At 37.0% G+C, this 21,374-nt stretch overlaps 1 protein-coding gene and 1 non-coding gene across 2 annotated transcripts; both read right to left on the bottom strand.

Annotated features, from left to right (window-relative positions):
• Positions 1-12,848: 12,848 nt before the first annotated feature.
• LOC111891787 (callose synthase 12) lies at positions 12,849-18,737 on the bottom strand. The gene is made up of 3 exons (XM_023887844.2): positions 13,290-18,737; positions 13,135-13,200; positions 12,849-13,033 (listed from the first exon to the last, which is right to left on the bottom strand). Exon 1 carries the CDS (start codon positions 18,544-18,546, stop codon positions 13,291-13,293), a length of 5,256 nt encoding a protein of 1,751 aa, XP_023743612.2. The 5' UTR covers positions 18,547-18,737; the 3' UTR covers positions 12,849-13,033; positions 13,135-13,200; position 13,290.
• LOC111891809 (small nucleolar RNA J33) lies at positions 15,502-15,577 on the bottom strand. Its single transcript, XR_002850329.1, has one exon. It is a non-coding gene; the product is annotated as a small nucleolar RNA J33 (small nucleolar RNA).
• Positions 18,738-21,374: the final 2,637 nt, after the last annotated feature.

Here is a 21,374-nt window from a genome sequence, read left to right as displayed (position 1 = left end):
TATTGGTGTTAGATACGAGCATTTTCATCTCATTCGATGCCTATATTACTTAATTGCCAAGAACCATACACACTAAGTTAACTATAATAGGTATAGTTAAGGTCACTACTACTTGTTACCGCTACTACTATACATACTATAATTCATACTATTACAAAACGATACACAAATAAGAGAACACACTATGAACTACATAAAAGACTATTACACTATATTACAAGAGAAAGCACTAATTCGAAAGATAACATACTAACTCTCTACAAGATACTCTATGCTCTACATACTGTGACCAGAGCTTTCCGGAAGGAAGGCGACGCTACATGTATAGATCTATACGGGGCAAACATTATAGATCCCGACTGTTAACTTCAGTCTGAGCCGAGCAGGCCCAGGGATGGCACCACTTCACTACACTGTGTGTGACCGGGAATGTCATGGGATCCTCTATTACTCACACTATTGGTCACATAAAAGGAATACACTATATCCACACCAAAATACTAAGACTAAAGTCTCAGTTAATATCCCGAAGTAAATAAGTATCTATTACTAATGGAAGTTCGCACCACTATCACTGTCAACAGGCATAAATTTTCTTCTATCTACACTACATACTGGAGATTTAGTACCACACTTTTACAACAAACAGTTTTCAATGATAAAACTTACATGCAACTTAGAGTTTTTCACTTACGATGTATTTTCTGGAAAATATAGGATTTTCTAGAGTTTTCTACTAATTATAAATGTACACTGCAGCTTTTCACACTATATGTTCTAATACATTTTATACATTAACCACACTAAATTCTTATGAACTCACCAGCTTTATGTTGATACACGTTTTCAAAATAACTTGTATCCTCAGGTAAAAGATAGACAGGTACATGTGCAGCATTTTGGAGAAGATGGAGCATACAAGATCCATCTCTTATTTTTGTATTCCTTTTGGTGTCCATTGAAACTTTACAGGACACACTTGTAATTAAACTCACTATGTAATGAAATGGTTGTATGTTTCTTGTTTTTACTATTATGCAATTATGATGATACTATACATGACGTCCTCCACTTCGAAACGTATTCCGCCGTTATCGGTTTTGGGGTGTGACAAGGTTGATCATAACTCCATTGGTTTGGCCAGTAGTAGCATCCCCTTTCCTGTGCTTCAACCCATTCCCCTTGTAAATATGGACACATGTTGGTGTCATGTCCATTTTGAGTGCAAAAATCATAGGGAATAGGTGTAGGCTGTACACTTTGGTCATTTCCAATCATCTTAACTATCTAGGTTACCTCAGAAAGTCGGTCTTTAATATAAGGAGTGTTCATCTCTGAGCCACACTTTTTTTTGAGATGTACCTGCTCACAAAAATCTTGACATAAACAATTAGTAACACCGTGTCCCCGACAACGACGCCAATTTGTTAGGGGTGTCAAATCCAACAAATAATAGGGGTACAACAGACTCCAAATACACTGCTTTAATGCACTAAAAAGTAGTACAAGGCAAGCCGGGTCGAACCACAGACACGAGACAAAAGTCTATACCTCCTTGCGCAACGTACTTCGATCACAAAATGGGGATTTGTTTGCAAAAGTGAAATAATAAAATAACAATCTACTTTAAAAAGATGCACAAAATGAAATAGATTTGTAAACAAATTGTAAAAGTGTTTCCAGTTCTAGTTCTCAATGTTGTTGTTCAACTTGATTGTGACTTGATGTAATTCATGATTGTTATTCTAAGTTGGTACTAAAAGATATTAACACGCTCTAATACCTCTCGCTTGCCAAATTATCTAACCAAAACACACTCATTGACTAGACATAGCTTTACTAATTCAACCTAAACATGCTCTTAGATTGTATTGAAAAATTGCATTAAGTTTTGTACAAGCTTCCCAACAATGTTCATTTCTTCTCATATGCTCGGAAGTATGAAAACATGTGATATATGTTTTACAATAAGAAAACTTATTGCTTGTTACCAATTGTTAAATCAACAGAACGATTAGGTGCCCTAAAAGTTAATTAACTGCACAAAAATTCAATTCATGAAAGTGGCCAATCAAACATAAATCAAATTCAAGGATTCTACTTTATATGAAAACATAATCACTAGAATAGAATCACAAATCAAACATCAAATCATATGCTTCACGTCAAACAATCAACATGTTTTGAACAAGAACTAGAAACTAGGGTTTCTTAGCCACACATGGCTAAGAACAAATCAAACAAGAATAAAGACGGAATCGAGGTGTTTAATGCTTATAAAAATGAAATCAAAAGTGTTTGCAATGATTAGGTCTTCTCAAAAGCTCCAAAAATTCTCCTATAATCGCCCAAGATCGCCCTCAACTACTCCAAAAACCCTCCCTGTTTGAAATGGCGACGTCTTCCTTATTTTATTAATGCTCACGTGCTTGCCATAAGGCCATGCGATTTTAGCATGACCATGCATTTTGCCCATGTGTTTTTGGCATGGCCATTTGTCTTGACCATGTGTTTTTGGCATGTCCCATGCTTTTTGTTAAAAATCAAATAATTCTTCAGTGTTGGCTACATCTTCAATCTAGCTTCACCACGAGTCATGTTGCTTAAATATGAGATGATAAAGGACAAACACGACCCATGTCAGTGTGACAAGAACCGCATTTCAAACTTGGTCCTTTGCTATGATGACAATGCAACCATGACTCGGGTTATGTCTTCATGTTTTCTGCCATGGAATGACCGGTTCATCTTCTCTTCAGGCTCCAAAGCTCCAAGCAGCCAAGCTCCATGCATCCAAGCTCTACGTTCCATGCTCCATAATGCTTGCAAAATAAATCAAAAACAGTGAAGTACCAGGCATTCTTAATGAAATATGCAATTGCCCAAATAACTAACTAAATGCAAGAATTATGAAGTAGAATGCTATGAAAGGACGGAAATAGACATGAAAAATAGGTGCATTAAATGCACCTATCAAATATATATACATCATTTTGTTTAATTTTATCATATGGCATCTAGATTTCATGAATTCGTTGTAAAGAGAAAAAAAATGTGAAGATATTGATGATAAACCATGTCCAATTATCACTATTAACACGTGTTAAGTTTAGCCACCATGGGGTGATTATTATTATTTACATATTGAAACAAAAAATATTTAATATACAATAATATCAAACTATGTGTTATCATCATCATCATCATTAGTCATTTATTACCACCGTCATTTATTACCACTTTCAGCATCAGGTGCCTTCAAGCTTTGCAATAGCTTCCACAAGGGCTTCCTCATGCTCCTAAATAATTTTAAAAAATTAATAGAACGATCTAATATGGTCATCATAAATCTATATCATAAAACATAATCTTAAAGACTAGGATTGAGCTGCTTCCATATCTCATGTTTATATATATCTTGTAGATAAAGGAATAATTGATCACTTATCTAAGGGTTGTCTCGTAGCTAGCTCGTTTGAGTACAATAGATGCATTGAATGGCATAATCTTTGTTTATTATTAGGGAATATTAGACCATACAGTATTGGTGATTTGTGAAAGTAGGAGATTATTGGAAATAGTTACCACCATTACAATAGTTGGTAATATTATTATTAGTACTAGTATGGTTCTTTTGGGTTACTGGAAAGGACAGTTTAAGCAATAATTAACATGAGAAAATAGTAAGGATCTAGTTTGTAATTTATTAGTGTTTTATAAATTAATAAAAACCTGTAGAACTTAAAGTGTCTAAAGTGTAAAGATTTGAATGTCAAATCTTACAGATAACTACTTAGTGACCAAGTAGCTATCCAAAAAGGTCATAAGGATTCTAGATCATACCCTATAAATAGAGGTGCCCAAAACTAGATTTGAGACTAGTCAACCAACCCTAAATTTGTTCTCCCCATTATCTAAATCTCGATCCACCTCTCGTCACAGCGTGACCCTTCTCGAGTTCATGATGCGTCTAATGATCAGAAGCCTAATCTGATTAGGATTTTTGTGTTCAAGGGTGTTCATCAACAACGAATATGTCAAGTGGTTGTTTAGTTGCTCTTTAGTTGTGACTACAAAAGAGGAATCCTAATTGTGATTCTCTACATCCACTCCATTTGTTAGAACAAGAAAATCAAAGGTTGTAAGGGTATGTATGTTGGAATAGTGTACAATGTCATAGCTAAATTGGTAAGACTATCCATTAATAGCAAGGTCTTTTTTAGGTTTCCATCAATAAACTAAATAGTATTTTAATGTTATAAGAGAAATACAAATAGTTTATTAATTAATTAGAAACTAATTTGGAATTAATTAGAATTAATCTGGAATTAATTTGTACTAACTAAAAGTGTAGGGACTAAATGTTAGTTATGTAATAGTTGAATAAGTTGGAAAATTCTGGAACCCTAAAGAGGTGAACGAAATTCTAAGGGATAAACCCTACAATTTTCCTCCAAGATAAAAGGAAATGATTTTAATTTGAATTATATATGATTATTTAATTATTCAAATATGTTTTATCTGCAAGCTATAAATACCCTCCCTATGCACTCTATATTTTTGTCCCACTTTAAGCATTCTTAGTTTCTCTTCTTTCTATAACTCGTTGGTCAATCTCTATTGTTCCAAGGGGTTATTTTCTTATATGAAATAGTTTGGTATTGTTGAGTGTGAACCATTACAGATAAGCTACTTTGGTTACTCTTCTTTAGCTTCTTGAAGAATTCACAATCTAAATCAATGGTCTTCAAGAAAATTGGTTTCGCTACAGGTAAGTAAATTTTATCCCACTTGTAGTTGCTAATATAAATTAGGTTAAATATCATTGTAGGTTTTAGTGTTTTGCTTGCCTTAGATTAACTTTGTATGTTTCCGCTGCCATGATAATTAATTTAGGAAGTATATAGAAAACCTATCAATGTGATCTTTAAACCCCATATGTGTTGTTTAAGTTACATTAGAATGTTTGAACTTGTGATCCTCTCATGGATTATGGGATTTTGTATGTTTGCGTGCCTTTGTGACTTATTTTTCTCCACATAACCCATCAAAATTGATTTTCGCACAAGGTCTCCATAATATCAGGGTCTGACATGAGTACATGTAATAGACCTTGTTTGAGTGTATTGTAAATCAGATTTGACATCCACTGCTTAATGTTCAGAATGGTTTTTTTCAAACAAGAATTTCGAGTCATCACCTGAAAACTAGGGTTATTTAATGTTCGGATAAAACTGAATTCTCCAATTGAACATTTTGGATAGGACTATTTGGGTTGAATATTCGAATTTTTAAATGGGCTTTCAACAAAGCTAAATTATTATTTTGGATTTCAGATTGGTTTCGGTTTATAAAATAAAAACCAAATAGTTCAAAAAATCCAATTAAAATTTTATTATTTATGTATCCTGTATTTTTTTTTTTTGTTTTTAATACACATCTTTAATTATTTGTTAATTTAGTAAATTATATTCCTAAATAGATTAGAAAATATTATCCTATAAAAAAATTAGTATGTGCTTATCAAAACCTTTCTATCTATACAATATTAAATTAGAATGTGTATTTTTTTTTTCTAATAGTTATTCAATGTACTTTTATTTAGAGTTCATTAATATTCAAGTTATATTTTTAAAATTCCCCACTTTTTGAATATTGAATTTTAAAAACCGATTTAACTGGATTGTAATTTTATGGTCGTTTGATAGTTGTTAACTGACTTATAACTGAGTCCACATCTGACTTAAACAATGTTGTTTGGTTATTCCTCTGATTGTCTATGGTGAATGATGAAAAATGATCACATTATCCTTATGTTGTCTATAGTGCTAGTTAAAATGATTAAAAAAATACAAACTCACATAAAATCTAAATTAAACATATATCATTTAAAATCCAAATACAAATTGACATACAAAATAAAAAAAAACATAATAATTTGCAAAAAATTTAACGTTAACCATTTGAAAGTAGTTGATTAGCAATCAGGTCATGCAAAGTAGTCATATATTCAACAACTTATGAACTCCATTCTATACATTATATGTGTTGGCCCTCACTTCATCCACCTTCCACGTCAGGAATAACCATAATGTTATGTTCAAAATTCATAAATAAGTCGTCCTGAACTTTGTATTTCCTTATAAAATTATGGATCGAAACACAAGCAATGACTATGTTTAAGCAATGGAAAAAGGATAAGGCATCATTTGTTTTAAGATCGGAAATCTCACCTTCAGTGCACCATAAGCACGTTCAATAACATTTCTAAGTTGTACATGAGCTTTATTGAACCTTTCTTCCTTTGTTAAAGCCTTGTTTCTTTGAAAATCGGCTAGCCAATACCTAGTATTGTGGTAGGGAGCCATAAATCCATAAAAGTTGGTATATACATCGCCACAAAGGTAATATTTATTAGTAGATGAGTGACACATTTATTAGGCTGGAGGGAGTGGTGCCACCGAAACCGCACTCCCTTCCCCGCCACATTAGCGCCATGTCACTTTTTACCACTCAAGTGTGGTTTCATGCCACACCAAGGGTGTGGTGCCACACTTTTCAATTTATTTTTTTTGTTATTTTGTTAACTATTTTAATTTAATAAAAGTTATTTATTTAAAAAAAAAAAACATAATTTTAAAGAGATAACATTTCATTAATTAAAAATAAAAATGCCATAAATTACTTAACTTAAAAAAAAGAACCTAAAAATCTAGAAAAACAAAGTAGAAACATAAAACCTAGAACTTAAAAAAAACACACACACGAAACGATTAAACATTTAAAAAAAACTAGGAATTAGCCACGATTGATGTAACGATTTTTCACTTCCTCCTTCATCGCCAAAACCACTTCAAGCTCGGCCCCGGTCATATTCGACGTGTCCATCGCTAGTATTCGCATGTCGCTCTCCCTTTGTTTCCGAAGCTCTCTTTCAGAAGTAATTTTCAAAATCTTGTCCATTTTGTCTTTTATACCCCTCATGTCAGATCCCATTTCTTTCAAATCATCTGAATCCGACGCTTTGCCTTTGCCTTTGCTTTTTGATTTGTCTCTTCCCATTGGTCGGGGAGGTGGTGAAACTGGAACAGGTTCATCTTCGTTCAGATCAAATTGAACACGAGCATCTGATGTAGTATGGTCGGACTCAGATGTTCTGCTGCGTTTCGACCCACTGTCGATATGCTCGTCTGATGTTTTGCTACTCAGCCATTACCTGTTTTCTTTCAAAAAATTCCAAACTTCAAGAAACTTGAAAGCCTTCAGATTTTCTTTATGATACACTTTCAACGCTTTCTTCAAAATCACTTCATCGCTTTCTCCACTTTTCCGTTGACGTTTCATGTTGTTCCACAAGTCATTAAACAACATGACTTCCTTGTTCATCTTCCCCCATTTGGAGTACACTTGATGTTTTGTACGGTATTCTCCAACGTTCATTCCTTTATGGAACCTGTGTAAAACGCGAATCCAAAAGCGGACATGCTTTTGGTCTTTTCCAACCTTCGCATCTTCTGAAATATCGATCCAAGATTGTGCCAACACTAACGCTTCCAAAGATTCTCAAGGTCTAGCCTCCGCCTTCTCTTTTCTTTTAGTTGCTGCTCGAGTGGGCTGAGTCTCTGTAACGAATTCCGGTTCAGAATCAGAAACAACCGTTTCTGGTTGTGTTTGTGTTTGTTGAACAAACTCGGGTTGAGATAAAAAATCAAATGGATTAAAATCTGGGTCGGGTTGTGATAGTGGTGGCGCTGGTCGTTGTGGAAAATACGGAAGCATACCGTCGTAGTGGTAAAACGGAGGTGAGAAAATCGGTTGTCAAATGAAGGTGGTGGGGTGTTGGTGTTTCTGACTCGTGTTTTTTCTTTGCTAGGCCTTTGGGATGAAGACATTTTTTCAAAAAAATTGGATGAAAGGATTGTGTAAAAATTGTTTAAAGGTGGAGTGAAGGTAGTGTGAATGGTTAAAATGGTAAGATATATATATAGATGGAGTAATGGTAAAAAAAAAAAAAAAAAAAAAAAAAAAAAAAAAAAGAAGAAGAAGAAGAAGAAGAAGAAGAAAATTACACGAATCTTGCAGTTCAACGGTCAAAAAGTTGACCAACCAATCAAAATTCGCGGTCCTCAAGGGCCGCACTGCGGTCTTGGCCGCTGGAAACCGTGCCCTAGGGGCGGTGTTCCAGCCTTACGTGGCAGCAAATCGCGGTTCCAAACCGCACCACACCGTCCAGTCTTATATATGACTGTTGGTACAAAAGGTAATACTTATTATATAAATAATATAGATGATAAAAGTTATAGAAAGATTACAAACCTAATGGAAATTCGAAAGTCGAATTAAATGCAACTTCTGTCAAAACTTTTAAATCATGTGTTATGCCCTCCTATACAACCCATACAAAGTTGAATATCATATCGAAATCAAAAAGTCCTATTACATTTTGATAACATTCACATTTTCCTCTTCCATTATAGCGGGTTTGTTCATCATGGGTTATGCCCAATTATTGTCGGTTCGTTACCTCTTATTCTTCCGCTTCTTTTTTGCCTTTGCTAGACCAACATCAACCAAGACCACAATAGTATAAGGAAAGCAAAAAATTCATCTTCTTTATCCATATGTGACCGGTTAAATGTTAAATATAAATTACATAACAATCCATAACATAAATCTATTACATAAAAATAGATAACATATAACAATCCTAAACATAACTCATAACAATCCATAACATATAAATCCATAACACCTATCGATCCTAAACATAAATATCCATAACATGAACCATAACATAAATTCATAACACATAAATCCAAAAGGATCTTAAAGTCATATTAAAGTCAACCAAGTAATCCAAATTTCCTTAGTACCAACATTTTCAGCAAATATGATAAGAACATTGATGTATTTTGGATACAATTTCCCCCACTCCAAGCCTTCCAACTTCTCCATACATTCATCAATCTCCTTGTTAAGATTATTTGTTGGTGCGAACGCCTGTGTAACCTGTACAATTTCCTTACAAACTTCTCTTAAGTCATCATCTAGTGTGTCCTTGGGTGCATTTCGTTTTCCTCCCTTCTTTTTTGACTCTCCAGAGGATTGTTTTACTTATAGGTGAGGCACTTGTAGGTGGGGGTAGTGTTGAGGCTGAGGTTGAGATATGCATGGGTCTTCCATCTCGATATCCTCAAAATCATTTGTGGTAAACACTTCGGTGGGATGAGGAAGTGTCGACGATGGTCCCTGACTATGACAACCGGTGGAGGTCGCCCCGTCAAACAATTAGGTGCATAGATTTAGGAAAAGGAGGGGCATACTTTTTAATTTGTCAACCGTCTTGTTCAACTGTTTGAAAAAAATTATTAATATTATCAAACTTATAAAACAAAATAATCATGTGCTTTTAAAAAAAAAGAATACATTTTCCTCCACTTGCCATTTTTCCTTTGTCATATGAGACGTGTTTGTTTTAGGATTGTAAAGATTCCTAGTTTTTTTTTTTTTAACTTCAAACAAACTGCATACTTGCTTTTCAAGTATGTATACAATATTTCATTTGTTTTTTGTCAACTACAAAGTCATGTTCATTTTTTTAGTATTTCGGCTACTACATTCCATGAAGTTTCTTTCATGCAACTACCCTCTTGACCGTTACACCACTACCCTCTCGACCGTTACTTGTTAGTTCTTGTATATATGTTTCAAGAAAACTTTTGTTCACAATATCCAAAGACAATCCGGCTCTACCTCTGTTTTTCTGCCATGTCTAAGAAATATGTCTAAGGAATAAATGAATGATAAAAATGTTACATATAGAGCAAGATCAAGAAACAAACATACACATAAGAGGCTGAGTTCGAATGCACACAAATATACACACATACATACAAATATACACACAAAAATAAAATTTTGCTACTTGTATATGTATATATGTATCAACCTTTATTTAGTTATGTGTCATTAACAATTATGTGCTATATTTGATTATTACTTGTTTATGAAACTAGAAAAAGGCTAAACCAACAGATTTTTAACTCATTTAACAAACTAGTTGGCACCTATAATTTATATATTCAGGCGTGGTTCTCATTTTCCCTGCTTCAATTCGTAATCACACAAACATACACATAAGGGGTTGTTTTCTTGTGGAAATACACATAAATACACACATTTTTCTCATACACACAAGTATGTTTTTATGAGAAATACACATATTTTTCGCACAAAATCATGTTCAGTGGCACAAAATAATGTTTAGAAAAAAAATGAGAAAGAAAAAATGAATACGCTAATCTGCGGAATCGGTTTTTGTACCTGAGTCGGAGGAAGGGTGGTTGGAGGTTGCATGGTCGGAGGAAGACTACCGAGGCTGTGGAGTTCCGTCTGTAGAGGAAGAGGAGATAGCAAATCGATCTTTTTTTTCCGTTTTTGTTTTATGTAAAGGCGACAATGGATTAGGCCATAGTGGGAATTCTCGCTTTTTGTCCAATGTTTGTCCCTGACCTTCAATGTTGGAGAGGGGACCGAATCAGTCCAACATTTTAGAAGCCAAATCAAACATGTAAAATGGATTTTTTTTGGACGCGGTCTATCTTTCGACCCGATTAGAAGCCAAATCAAACACACCATTGGTTGATTTGGATTGGATTTAAGTTTACTTTAGACTATTCAGATCTATATTTTGAAAACTAAAACCAATCTGGGTTCACTTAATTGGATCGGACCGATCCATCAAAATGAACACATTTATTGGAAATTGTATTCATCTCCTCTGTCGAAGTTCACACGCATGGATAGGGGAGAGATATGGTTCACCCGAGATGATAACGATGAGAATATTATACCTCTCTTGGAGATGAGTATATAAGTTTCGCAGGGTTGGAGGAGAGATAAACATATTAAGTTCCCATGGACGAGGTATGGTTCATGTTGATTTGGACCTCTAATCTAATTTGTGTGTGTGTGTGTGAGAGAGAGAGAGAGGTCCTTTGGATTATATTATTTTAAATTCTAAAAAAACAAAATGGTAAAGGGTAAAATAGTTTTTTATATGAGGCAAGGACCAACAACGTGATAAAAACATACATTGGCCGGACCATTGGCATGATCCGAGTTAATAAATAAATAATAAATATAGGAACCAAACACATAAATTACTTCAAAACTAGGGATAAGCATTTGGACCGGGAATCAGCCGGAACCGGAACCGGAACCCGATGGAACCGGTCGGTCCGAGACCGGGACGATATTCTTGTGGATTTTTGAAACTGGAACCCGGTAGAACCAGCAAAAACCGATAGAACCAGCAAAAACCGAAACCGTATGTTGCTATTTCTCAATGACCGGTTCCAACATTGAAGACACGGCAAGAACCAGTAGGAACCGGGAACCGATAGAACCGGCGGTCCGGTTCGGTTCTTAATTTCGGCCGACTTCAGTTTCGGTTTGGGCCGATTCCAGCCGGGTTGGTTCCTTTTGCTCATACTTATTCAAAACATACAGACAATTCGTGTAATTTACACTGGTTTGTACATAATTCAAAGTTTTATACAGTGGTTTTTTGAAAATAAAAACAAAAAAAAAAAATTATTATTTCCATGGTTAAACTGAAAAAATATAATAAATAAAATAAAATAAAACCTAAGAATTTGCACAAAATAGTAAACATAAATGTTTGTAGTTTAGATTGATGAGCAAGCAAAGGGGAAAACATCAGCGACGCTAGGCTGCATGCGTAGGTTAGCGACGAGCGCGAATAGAACTCAACCCACACGTCCATAAATTCTCTCCTTTCTCCAGATATGGAATTTTGAAATTCCTCTTAAAATTTCCTGTCGTTTTTCTATTTAAAGTCCAGGGTTTTTATTTGATTTGATTACACCACTTACTATGGAATTTGAAATCGATATGATGGAGTGCGATAATTCGATTGTAAAGAATCTTAAACACGAAGAGGTATATATAGTCACAGATGTTCAATTAATTAGGTCATTTGTTTTACTTAATTAATGCATGTTTAATTCTTTCGACTTATCATCTCCCTTCGATTAACAAACAAGTAACACTTGAACAATTTATAAAAATTGTACAAATATGCGTTTTCATGTGGACCTGCATTTAATAACGCCTTCGTTTTTGCAAATTGTTATGGGCAATCGAATTTTCAATAGTGTTTTTTTTTAATCAACTATTATTATATTATATGAAACACAGTAATCAAAATTTGTAATCGTACTTATTTGTTTTCAATTGGATTACTATATTTTTTTTTTTCTAGAATTTGCTAATTTGATGTTATGCAGCCTACTAGTGAAGCTGGCACATCTGGATCTCTAAACTCAGATATGCCATACTATGATCATGATGATGATGATGAGATGATGGATAATGGGGATGATGTAGATGATGATTTTGATTTAGATTATGATGGGGATTATAATGTTTGAGATTCTTGAGTCAGACGATGAGTCTCATTACTTGAGCATTCAATCCCGATTTGATAATATCAATTTGCCTCCAGGGGTAGAAGTGTCTTTTTTCTGGTTAAACAACCTTCCAACCGTCAAATCAACTCAGAAAATTCCGGTTTTACCCTTGAAGGACACTGATTCTAGCAGTTTACCACCCTCCAAACATAAATTCAACTACCTCAGAAAAGGAAGATCCAACCGAAGAAGCAAATAAAATGTTTGAACAGTACTTGTTCGATAAGTTTAAAACAACCAACAATATTCACATGTAAATATTTCGTTTTTGCTCCCTGAGTTTGTTCAAAAGTTTTAGTTTTGATCCAAATTAGGAAACTATTGAAGAAAATACCTTTTCTGAACAAACACACGGACCAAAACTGTTGTATGAATAGATATTTTTTGGTGTCTACGTAGCATAAAAACCATTCAATCAGTAAGCCAACATACTTTTCATAAAAACAAAAGACATGCATAAAAATATTTGTTAATCTAACATACAAAATTCTCTATTTTATCATATCATTTACTTCCCCTTCATGTCAATCCTCAAAAACCTGCAAATCATTTTCACAAAAATCAACCAATTATTTTCATTTGTAAACAAAAATAGTCCCTTAAAGATTAAAGTATGCAAAAAAGTCACAAACAAACTTACATCTTTTTGCATAACTGAAAATCCACGAAACTACACTTTACACATGTATCTAATCCAAAGTTGTTCCTACACAAAACATAAAGAAAATTCACATGTGAAAAACTTCAACAAGTATAGTAGTAATTGTAAAACACTATCAAAATAATAAAATTTACCTCATGCTTTAGATTTCTTCCCAACAATAATCTTGAAAATCTGCAACCCACGACTAAACGCATCATTAAACAAAATCCTTGTTTGCATCGATTGAAACCCGGGCATCCATGACAAAAACGCAACTGGACTCAAAACAATCACACCAAACATGATATCATAAGTCCTTGCAACCGAAACAACTGTCCCCCAAATCCTAGTATTCTCCAAAACCGGCCTAAAAACTTGTGCAATCGAAACAAACCCCCAACCAGTAGGAACAAACGCCAACAAACTCGTTAACAAATCAAGAAACTCAAATTCCGTAAACTCAACCAACCCAATAATTATCAACACCCCGAGAATTATAACCAGAAATTGCACCAATCGATAGTAGATATGTTCTTTAGCACCGTATTTATCCCTCGCGTATGTTATAATCGAGTAAATCACAAACGCCACCAAAATATAAATCCAAGAAAGTAAATAAACCGCGATGCTTTTACTATTCCCCGCAATACCCAATTGGTAAACAACCCCGTATTGGAAAAAGAAAAACCGTAAATCCAAAATGATTTCAATCACCTTCCCGAAAATACCCGTTGTCCGTAAATGATCTTGCTCCTCATCCCACCATTTTTCCCAACATTGTTCGGATTTTACGAATACGCCCCCGCGAAACCATATCCAGTTCATGAAATCATCGTAATCGTAAACCGTTTTCAACCAATCGAAACCGGAAGGATTGAAAATGAATGGAGCCATAATCCATGAGAAAACCAAAAACCAGCTTGAGATTGTTAACGCGATGTAAGTAAATGAGTTTTTAGCAACCGGACTGTATCCCGCGTAGACAGTGAGAATTAGCCCGAGCTCGATTGCTTTTATGAAATGACTACGCGCGTATAACCGGTAATTATCCGCGAAAGATTTGTGCTCGACAACAAACCCCCGCCCGGTTGCCCGGTATTTCGCTCCACCGTGGAGAATCGTCCGCCCAAAGTAATGCGCCCGGGTGCCCAACGAGAAGGTGAAAAAAACCGATGATAGTTGTAATTGCATTGTGATAAAATCCCAAATTGCAGATAAAAACCCGAGTTCGAGTGAGTTCTCGATTATCATCGGTAACGCGGTGAAAATCCCGAGTTGGACGATAAACTGTTGGTTCAAAATCGTCCCGAGCGCGGTATTTGTGTTTGCGTTACGGGACACGGAATTCTCGACTCCACTAAGCGCGAGATACAACCGGCCCCACAAAAATGCGTAAACCGTTAAAGAAATCATCAAGGTGTTGAAAAAGAATCCAACGGTTGTGAAGTAAAACGATAACATCCGGAAGAAATCGAGCCGATGGCCTAACCGGTATACATCCCGGCTCAACACTTGTTCGCCGTTTCCACTTGCGACTTTTGCTTCAAACATTGAGACTTGGTTTAATCCAACATCGCGTCCTTTGCCAACTTGGATGTATTCGTGATGTGTCACGTTTCCGCCACGTAACGTGCAATTAAACCCTGCGAAAATGTCTTCACTTAAGTTGATTAGCTTAGAAGCTTTGCTAATCCCGCCACGTGTCATGAACCAAAACCGATCAAACACGTCTGGGTGTCCGTAATGTAAACGGATTTTCAACGGGTTGGCTAACACCCGTTGGCCTAATGTCACGAAGCTTGTTTCCTGAGCCGACATGAACCACGCGAGCGACGAAACGGACCCCGTGAAGATGTTTTCGCGGACTCCTAGGATTGTTGGCTTACGGATACCGTAATATTGTCGGTATTCTTCTAGAAGGTTTCGGATTTTTAACGCTTCTTCGAAGTAGTTGTCTTGGTTCATGTCGATTGTTTGAACCGCATCTCCTCGGGTGAAAATTATCGCGTGGTTTTGGTTCTCCGGCTTTCCTTCCCCGAGCTTTAACGGGCCGGGTAATTTCACCCGGTAAATCTCAACCTCTTTTTCGAATTCCCGATCGTATTTCACGAGAACCGAAAAATACTCGGTTTTCTCAGTTTTGTCACGCCCAGGTACCTCGTCCACGTAGGCGACTCGTAACGCTTCGTTGTTTTTCATCAAATACAAAATCTCATCCGCATGTGGGTCCTTTTTCAACTTTTGTGTACCGTAGATTTGACACGCAACGACATACGTGTATTTCATGAAAACCGTACCGTCATCACCGCCACCGCCGCCGCCACGGTGTTGGCGGCTCATGGCGGTGAGTTCCCGGGAGCCTTCGCGGATGTCGATCTCGGCGGCGGAATCAAGAAACGCGAGCATTTTCAACGCGCGATAGTAATACATCATTCCTCGCACGGTCCGGGCAAGTGTTTGACCGCGATACGATGCCCACATTCGAAGCTCGCGGAGTTTATCCGTCCACAATTCTGATTCCGATTTCATCCCTTCGCGTTTCATTCTTTGTAAAAAGTTTTTCCATTCATCCGCGTAAATCGTCTGCAAATAATAAAGAGTGGAAACACCGTCTTCGTTCTCGGTTCTAAGTTGTTCTTTATTGTACACGACTTCTTCATTGTAGTAAGGTGTCAAGACACTAAACGCCATCATTTTTTCAACTTGTGGAGCATGTGGCATGTTCATAAACAACGAGTTGCTAAAAAACGCGATCCTACGTCTCGCCTCGAGGTTCACCGGGACATTGTTCATCGCGTCCCGGGATGTAAGAATCGTGTGAAACCGTCTCGCTTGTCGATAGAAGCTTTCGTTATCCAAATCGGGCAATTCGATAGCATTCTCGAAAAGAAGCCCGGCTTCTGACAAGTGAGGGGCTAATCCGTCTTCTTTCAATTGATCCATACCACGTTTATCTTTAAAGAAATCCCGTGTGGAAATCTCGTATAATGCTTGGAGGGTGTTCACGATTTTGTTTAAATCTTTCGTGGGGTTTGTTAAAAGATTCACAAGAACGATTGTCTTTGCGTGGATTTTCGGAAGTGCATGCATGTTGAAAGTCTTTGTGAACTTTTCGATTTTGATCGCGTTATCGATTTCTTGAAAGAAAGTTGAGATAATCGAGTGTTCGGGAGTGTTCACCTTTACTATCGTGAGCAGTAAGTGTCTCACGCTATCGTAAGCCTCGATTACAGCGCACCTTCTATACTCATTCTTCGCCATTTTATACCAAAGCCATTTGTCAGGGGCATCCACCAATTCTTTAGCTTGACCAAGAGCAAGAAGCAGTTCATTGCATAACAATAAACAAGGCCAACGGATCACACTAACATTCCAACTATTTTGAGGCAATTCGAGTAACTCAACTTCATGATCACTGATTATATCTTCTTCACGAAATGTTGAAATGATTTCGTTCCATACTAACGCGAATTTGTGTGCTTCGATTTGGTTGGAGTCAAGTTTCTTGAAAGGTCTCCCGAACCCGTATCTTAATTTCAATCTGTGAACAGCGTCTTTGAATTTAGTCTTGAGAGAGCCTCGTGAAGTTAACATTTGTTCTTGAGGCATGAGATTGAATTGCATTGCACTTGCGAAGAACTGGAATCGGAGTCTGAGTTGTTGGATGTTTCGGATTTCGCCCAAATGGTTGAACAATCCAACTGCCATTCCAACAATGGAAGAGTAAATTGAGTACCAGATCTGTAAATCCATTAAGTAAATCAAGATCACAGGTAACCAGAGAAGCCCAACTGCAAATCGGTTGCTGTTTCCGAAGAATTGGTGCCATTCGTATGTGACATCTTGAAGGTCTAAGAGATCTTTTGTGGGTTGGATCATTGGTTGGATTTGTAAGAAGTAACTGAAGATGAATTTGGTGGAGAGAACGAAGATCCAGAAGAGAGAATACTTTATGTTATCCACTAGACCTTCACGGAGTCCACGGCCTACGAAGCTTCTGCTCTGAAACCACCATGTGATTATGTAAAAGATTCGCCAGTTTGTGTTTTCAAGGAAGTTGCGAATCCATGGGAGAACGAAGAGAGCTAGGGATAGAAGCTCGGGGGTGATGAAGACGAAAGCAACCTCTAGAAAAGTCACGACATTCCTGTTGGCGGCGGCAGACCACCGGCGATCATTGTTTTTCTGATTCCAAATCTTGACGTAAAACACCACGAAAATGATGGTCCAGGCGGCGGAAACGACGATCTTCAAAATCATACGAACGGCAAGCCATAATGTTTCTCGAGAAACTAGTTTATACTGCATTCCAGCATCGAGAAGAGATTGTATGAAGCGTAATACACTCCAAGTGATGAAAACTGTCAGAACCCTAGCTTGAGTGTCTTTATCCCCTAACGCCTGCCATGGATGATGATCTTTCCAGGAAACTATAATTGCAGCCTGTAGAAACAAAATTAACATGATCCATAGCTTATCGAAGCTCCTAAACAAGTTCAGGAACGATCTCTGCTCGACAAATCCGGTTTTCCCGACCCTTTTGCCTTTACTGGTTGTTACGAAAAAGTTGCTTCCGGTATCGATTGGCCATTTTAGCTTGTCGAAACACCTTCTACTCCAGAAATACTCGTTAATGTCATCGTAATTTCGCCAATTTGAATGTGGTGCGGTTCCATTGTGACTGTTTTCTACTTCAGCCTTAACAGTTTCGTAAATTGGCGTAACGATACGGTTCAGAAAGGCATTTTCCCCTGATATGGAAGGTAAAACAGGCCTACCTGTGTTCTCATCGATGTAATCTTCGAGTATTCTGTTCAATTCCATAGCCATGTGATGGAATATATAACAGAGGCATTCAGGAATAAACCGTAGATTGGCGGACTCGCCCCAAATAAGTAGGTAAAGCGCCACGTAGAGGAGCTCACGGCGGTGGTCGGTGGCGGAGAATTCGCGGCGTGAGTCGGAGATCCAGATGTTAGATTTCCGGCCAATGAACGAGCACCAGTGAGTGTAGTTGCTGAGAAGTTTACGGCGAAAACGGCGGAGAACGGAGGGATCTAAGGTGTCGACATTGTCCGGCGGTGGCTGCAGTCGCATCTGAGCGTTGGCGAGATGGAGGACAAGGTGTTCGCGTTGGTTTGAGACATTGGCGGCTTGGAAACCGAAGAAGGCGCCGAGCCAGTCCAGAAGGTCGTAGTGTTGCTGCCATGGAACAAAAGGTGGTTTACGGAGGTCTCCAACGGCGCGTAAAGCAGCGGTGGCTGCGCGTACTTCCGGAAAACGTAGGGACGGATGATCAGCGAGAAGGTTGTGGATTGGGATTATGTTGTAAGCGGTTTCAGCAGATGCGTTGCGTGCCGGTGAACGATGCGGCGGTGCTGACGGCGGAGGACGCTGCTTTGTGGCCATATGGATCTGTACTAGTAATTGAAGTCAAATCACAAACTTTTGAATGAATATTTTGGAGAGTCTTAGAGAGAGAAAGCACAATACGGAGAGAGAGAAAGAGAGTGAGTGATTTCTGAGGGTGGTAACGTAAACCTGCAGGAAAGAAGAGAAGCAGAAGGTGAAGGTAGTGGTGGTAGGCGCGTGAGCGCGTGATGGAATTTTCTTCGATTTGAAAACGTGAGGGTATTACAGTAAATAGACATTCAAACCAGGCACTACCCACGTGACCTCATGCTCGGTGGATTTCCAAATGGCAACCTTTTTTTGTATGTGTCCAAAAGTTGCCTCTTTAACTCGATTCGATAGATAAAAAAATATATATAAATAAATAAATAAACTAATATATCTACCGTATATTTTGATATTTTGATGGAAAATATTATAGATTTTATACTCATATCTATGATAGAGAAATTCCGATCTTTGTTTCAAGAAATGTACTAGGTTTCCCAAATCTATATATCGACAATTATGTCAAAATTATTTTAGACAAAATTGCAAAAATGGTAGGTTGGCATAATTTTGTAGTTTTGGTCCAAAACGAAATGTTGGTGCACTATTGGTCTAATTTTAGATACATTGTGTGGTTTTGGTCCCTATGGTTGTATTTTCTTGTGTTTTTGGTCCAGATCCCACCTAAAATGACTAATATGCCCCTTAAATAATTATATTTTAATTTATTTTATTTATTTTCTTATTCTTATAATAAAATGAAAAACAAAAACAAAATAAACCCACCTCTCTCTCTATCTCCTGCTTCCTTTCATCTTCATCAGATAGATCAAACGGGAATATGTAGCAAAAAAAAGTGCATTCATCCCTAAACTATACAGTGAGCACAAGAACCCACCCACAATCAACTAGATTCATTACCAATCATGATTTGCAGGTTTGAGATTCAACAAAAATCGAGACCCATCGTTGGGTCTCTTGGTCTCGACCTGTTTCTTCGTCCTCTGTCATGAACCACTGGCTGTAGTGGTGCTTCAGTGAGTCATCGAGACAGCAGCTTCACCTCTTGCACATCTCTTCTTCTCCCGTCAAAGCAAACACCACCGGACCACCTGCGACATCCTGTTTCTCGTCTAAACTCTTTTCTAGCCTCCTTCCCTTCGAAAACCCTAGCCACACCGATCCCCCTTCCTCCGCATCCTTCTTCCGAGACAGAAGAGCACAAGATCTGCTCAAGCAGCCATTGCTGCCCTCGCTTCATCCTCCGCTCCGGGTGAGTAAAACACCAAGAGGCGGCAATTTCTCTTCCCGATGAAAGATAAGAGGCGACGGCCTCTTGTATTGCTCGCCCCTACTCGTGAATTCGGCCACTGGACCATCGATCGACCTTGGGGCTATTCCAATTCATATTTCTTTTTCTCCATCGGACGAGGATCTTCATAACTTTGTGTATTGTGTGTGTGTGTGTGTTTAAGAAGACGAAGTTAAAGAACCCATATGAAGATTTAGAGAGAGAGAGAGGATGGTGGTGGTTTTTTATTTTGAATAAAAATAGATAATAAAAAATGGAAAAACAAATTATAAGGGCATAATGGTCTTTTTAAGTAGATATGGACCAAAAACAATAGAAATATCCAATTTTGGACCAGTGGTGCACCAACATTTCGTTTTGGACCAAAAGCACATAAAATTGCCAACCACAGGGATCGTTTTTTCAATTTTGTCATTATTTTATGGGATAATGACTTAAAAGGGTAACATATGATTGGTTTTGTACACATTTAGTCCCTGAATTTTTTGTGTCCACATTTTACCCTTGAACTTGTTGTTGTGTATAAATTAAGTCATTATTATCGGTTGCTTCCATATTTGCTGACATGGCTGCCTATGTGGACACTCATTAAAAGAAAACACTCCTACGTGGATCATCTCTTAGTTCCGTTGATTATAATAAGATGCCTAGCCTTAACTTCAGTCAAAAAACATTCGAACCCATACCCAAAATCGAAGAAGAAGATGTCGAATCCCAGTTCATCTGGTTCCATCGCAAAGAAAGAGGAGTTACGTGATTGTCAACTCCCAGTTCGAATATGCACATCCAATACTAAAGACAGCCCTAACAAAAAGTTCAAAGTTTGACTTAATTCTCTGGTATGTCGATCTTGATTTCCCTCTATACTTTTGATTTTCCTTCTAATAAATAAAGATTTTGAGGTTCTTACAATTTTTATATTTGATTTCAAAGAAACCAAGTAAGAAGTGTAAGTATTGGGAATGGATTGATGAACCTGTGACTGGGAATCCGTATTTAAAACAAGAACTTGAAGCAGTTAAAGAGGATGTTGCATGTTTGAAGAAAGAAGTTCAAGAGCTGAAGAATAAAGCACATAGTTATAGGGTTGAAATCAGTTGTAATATTATATGAAAACAGTTTGAATAGTGTTTTGTATGATGTATTGAATTGTGGTATTTTGAATGTAGGGATTGAATGGTTTATATGGAATGTACTGAATAGTTTATATTAAATGTATTGAATGGAGTTTGCATACTGAATGAAGTGTTACATGGTGAACATTTGATTGTAATTTACATTGAATTTGGCTGCAATTTCAACAGCCAAAAGACAAGGAAAATGATAATTGAATTTGTCTGCAATTTCAACAACCAAAAGATAAAGGACATTGATAGAAACAAATAGGAAATATGATTCCCATTAGACAATTGACATATGATTCCCATTATGACCTTCTTAATAAACTAATGCATTAATACTAATAAATATTGAAAAAGACAAAACACAATTGATATAGGATACCATATCCGATTCCATTACTTAA

Source organism: Lactuca sativa, chromosome 8 (genome assembly GCF_002870075.4).
Source record: "Lactuca sativa cultivar Salinas chromosome 8, Lsat_Salinas_v11, whole genome shotgun sequence".
NCBI lineage: Eukaryota > Viridiplantae > Streptophyta > Magnoliopsida > Asterales > Asteraceae > Lactuca > Lactuca sativa.
The sequence above is the reverse complement of the archived record's forward strand: the minus strand, read 5'-3'. Positions and strand labels throughout refer to the sequence as shown.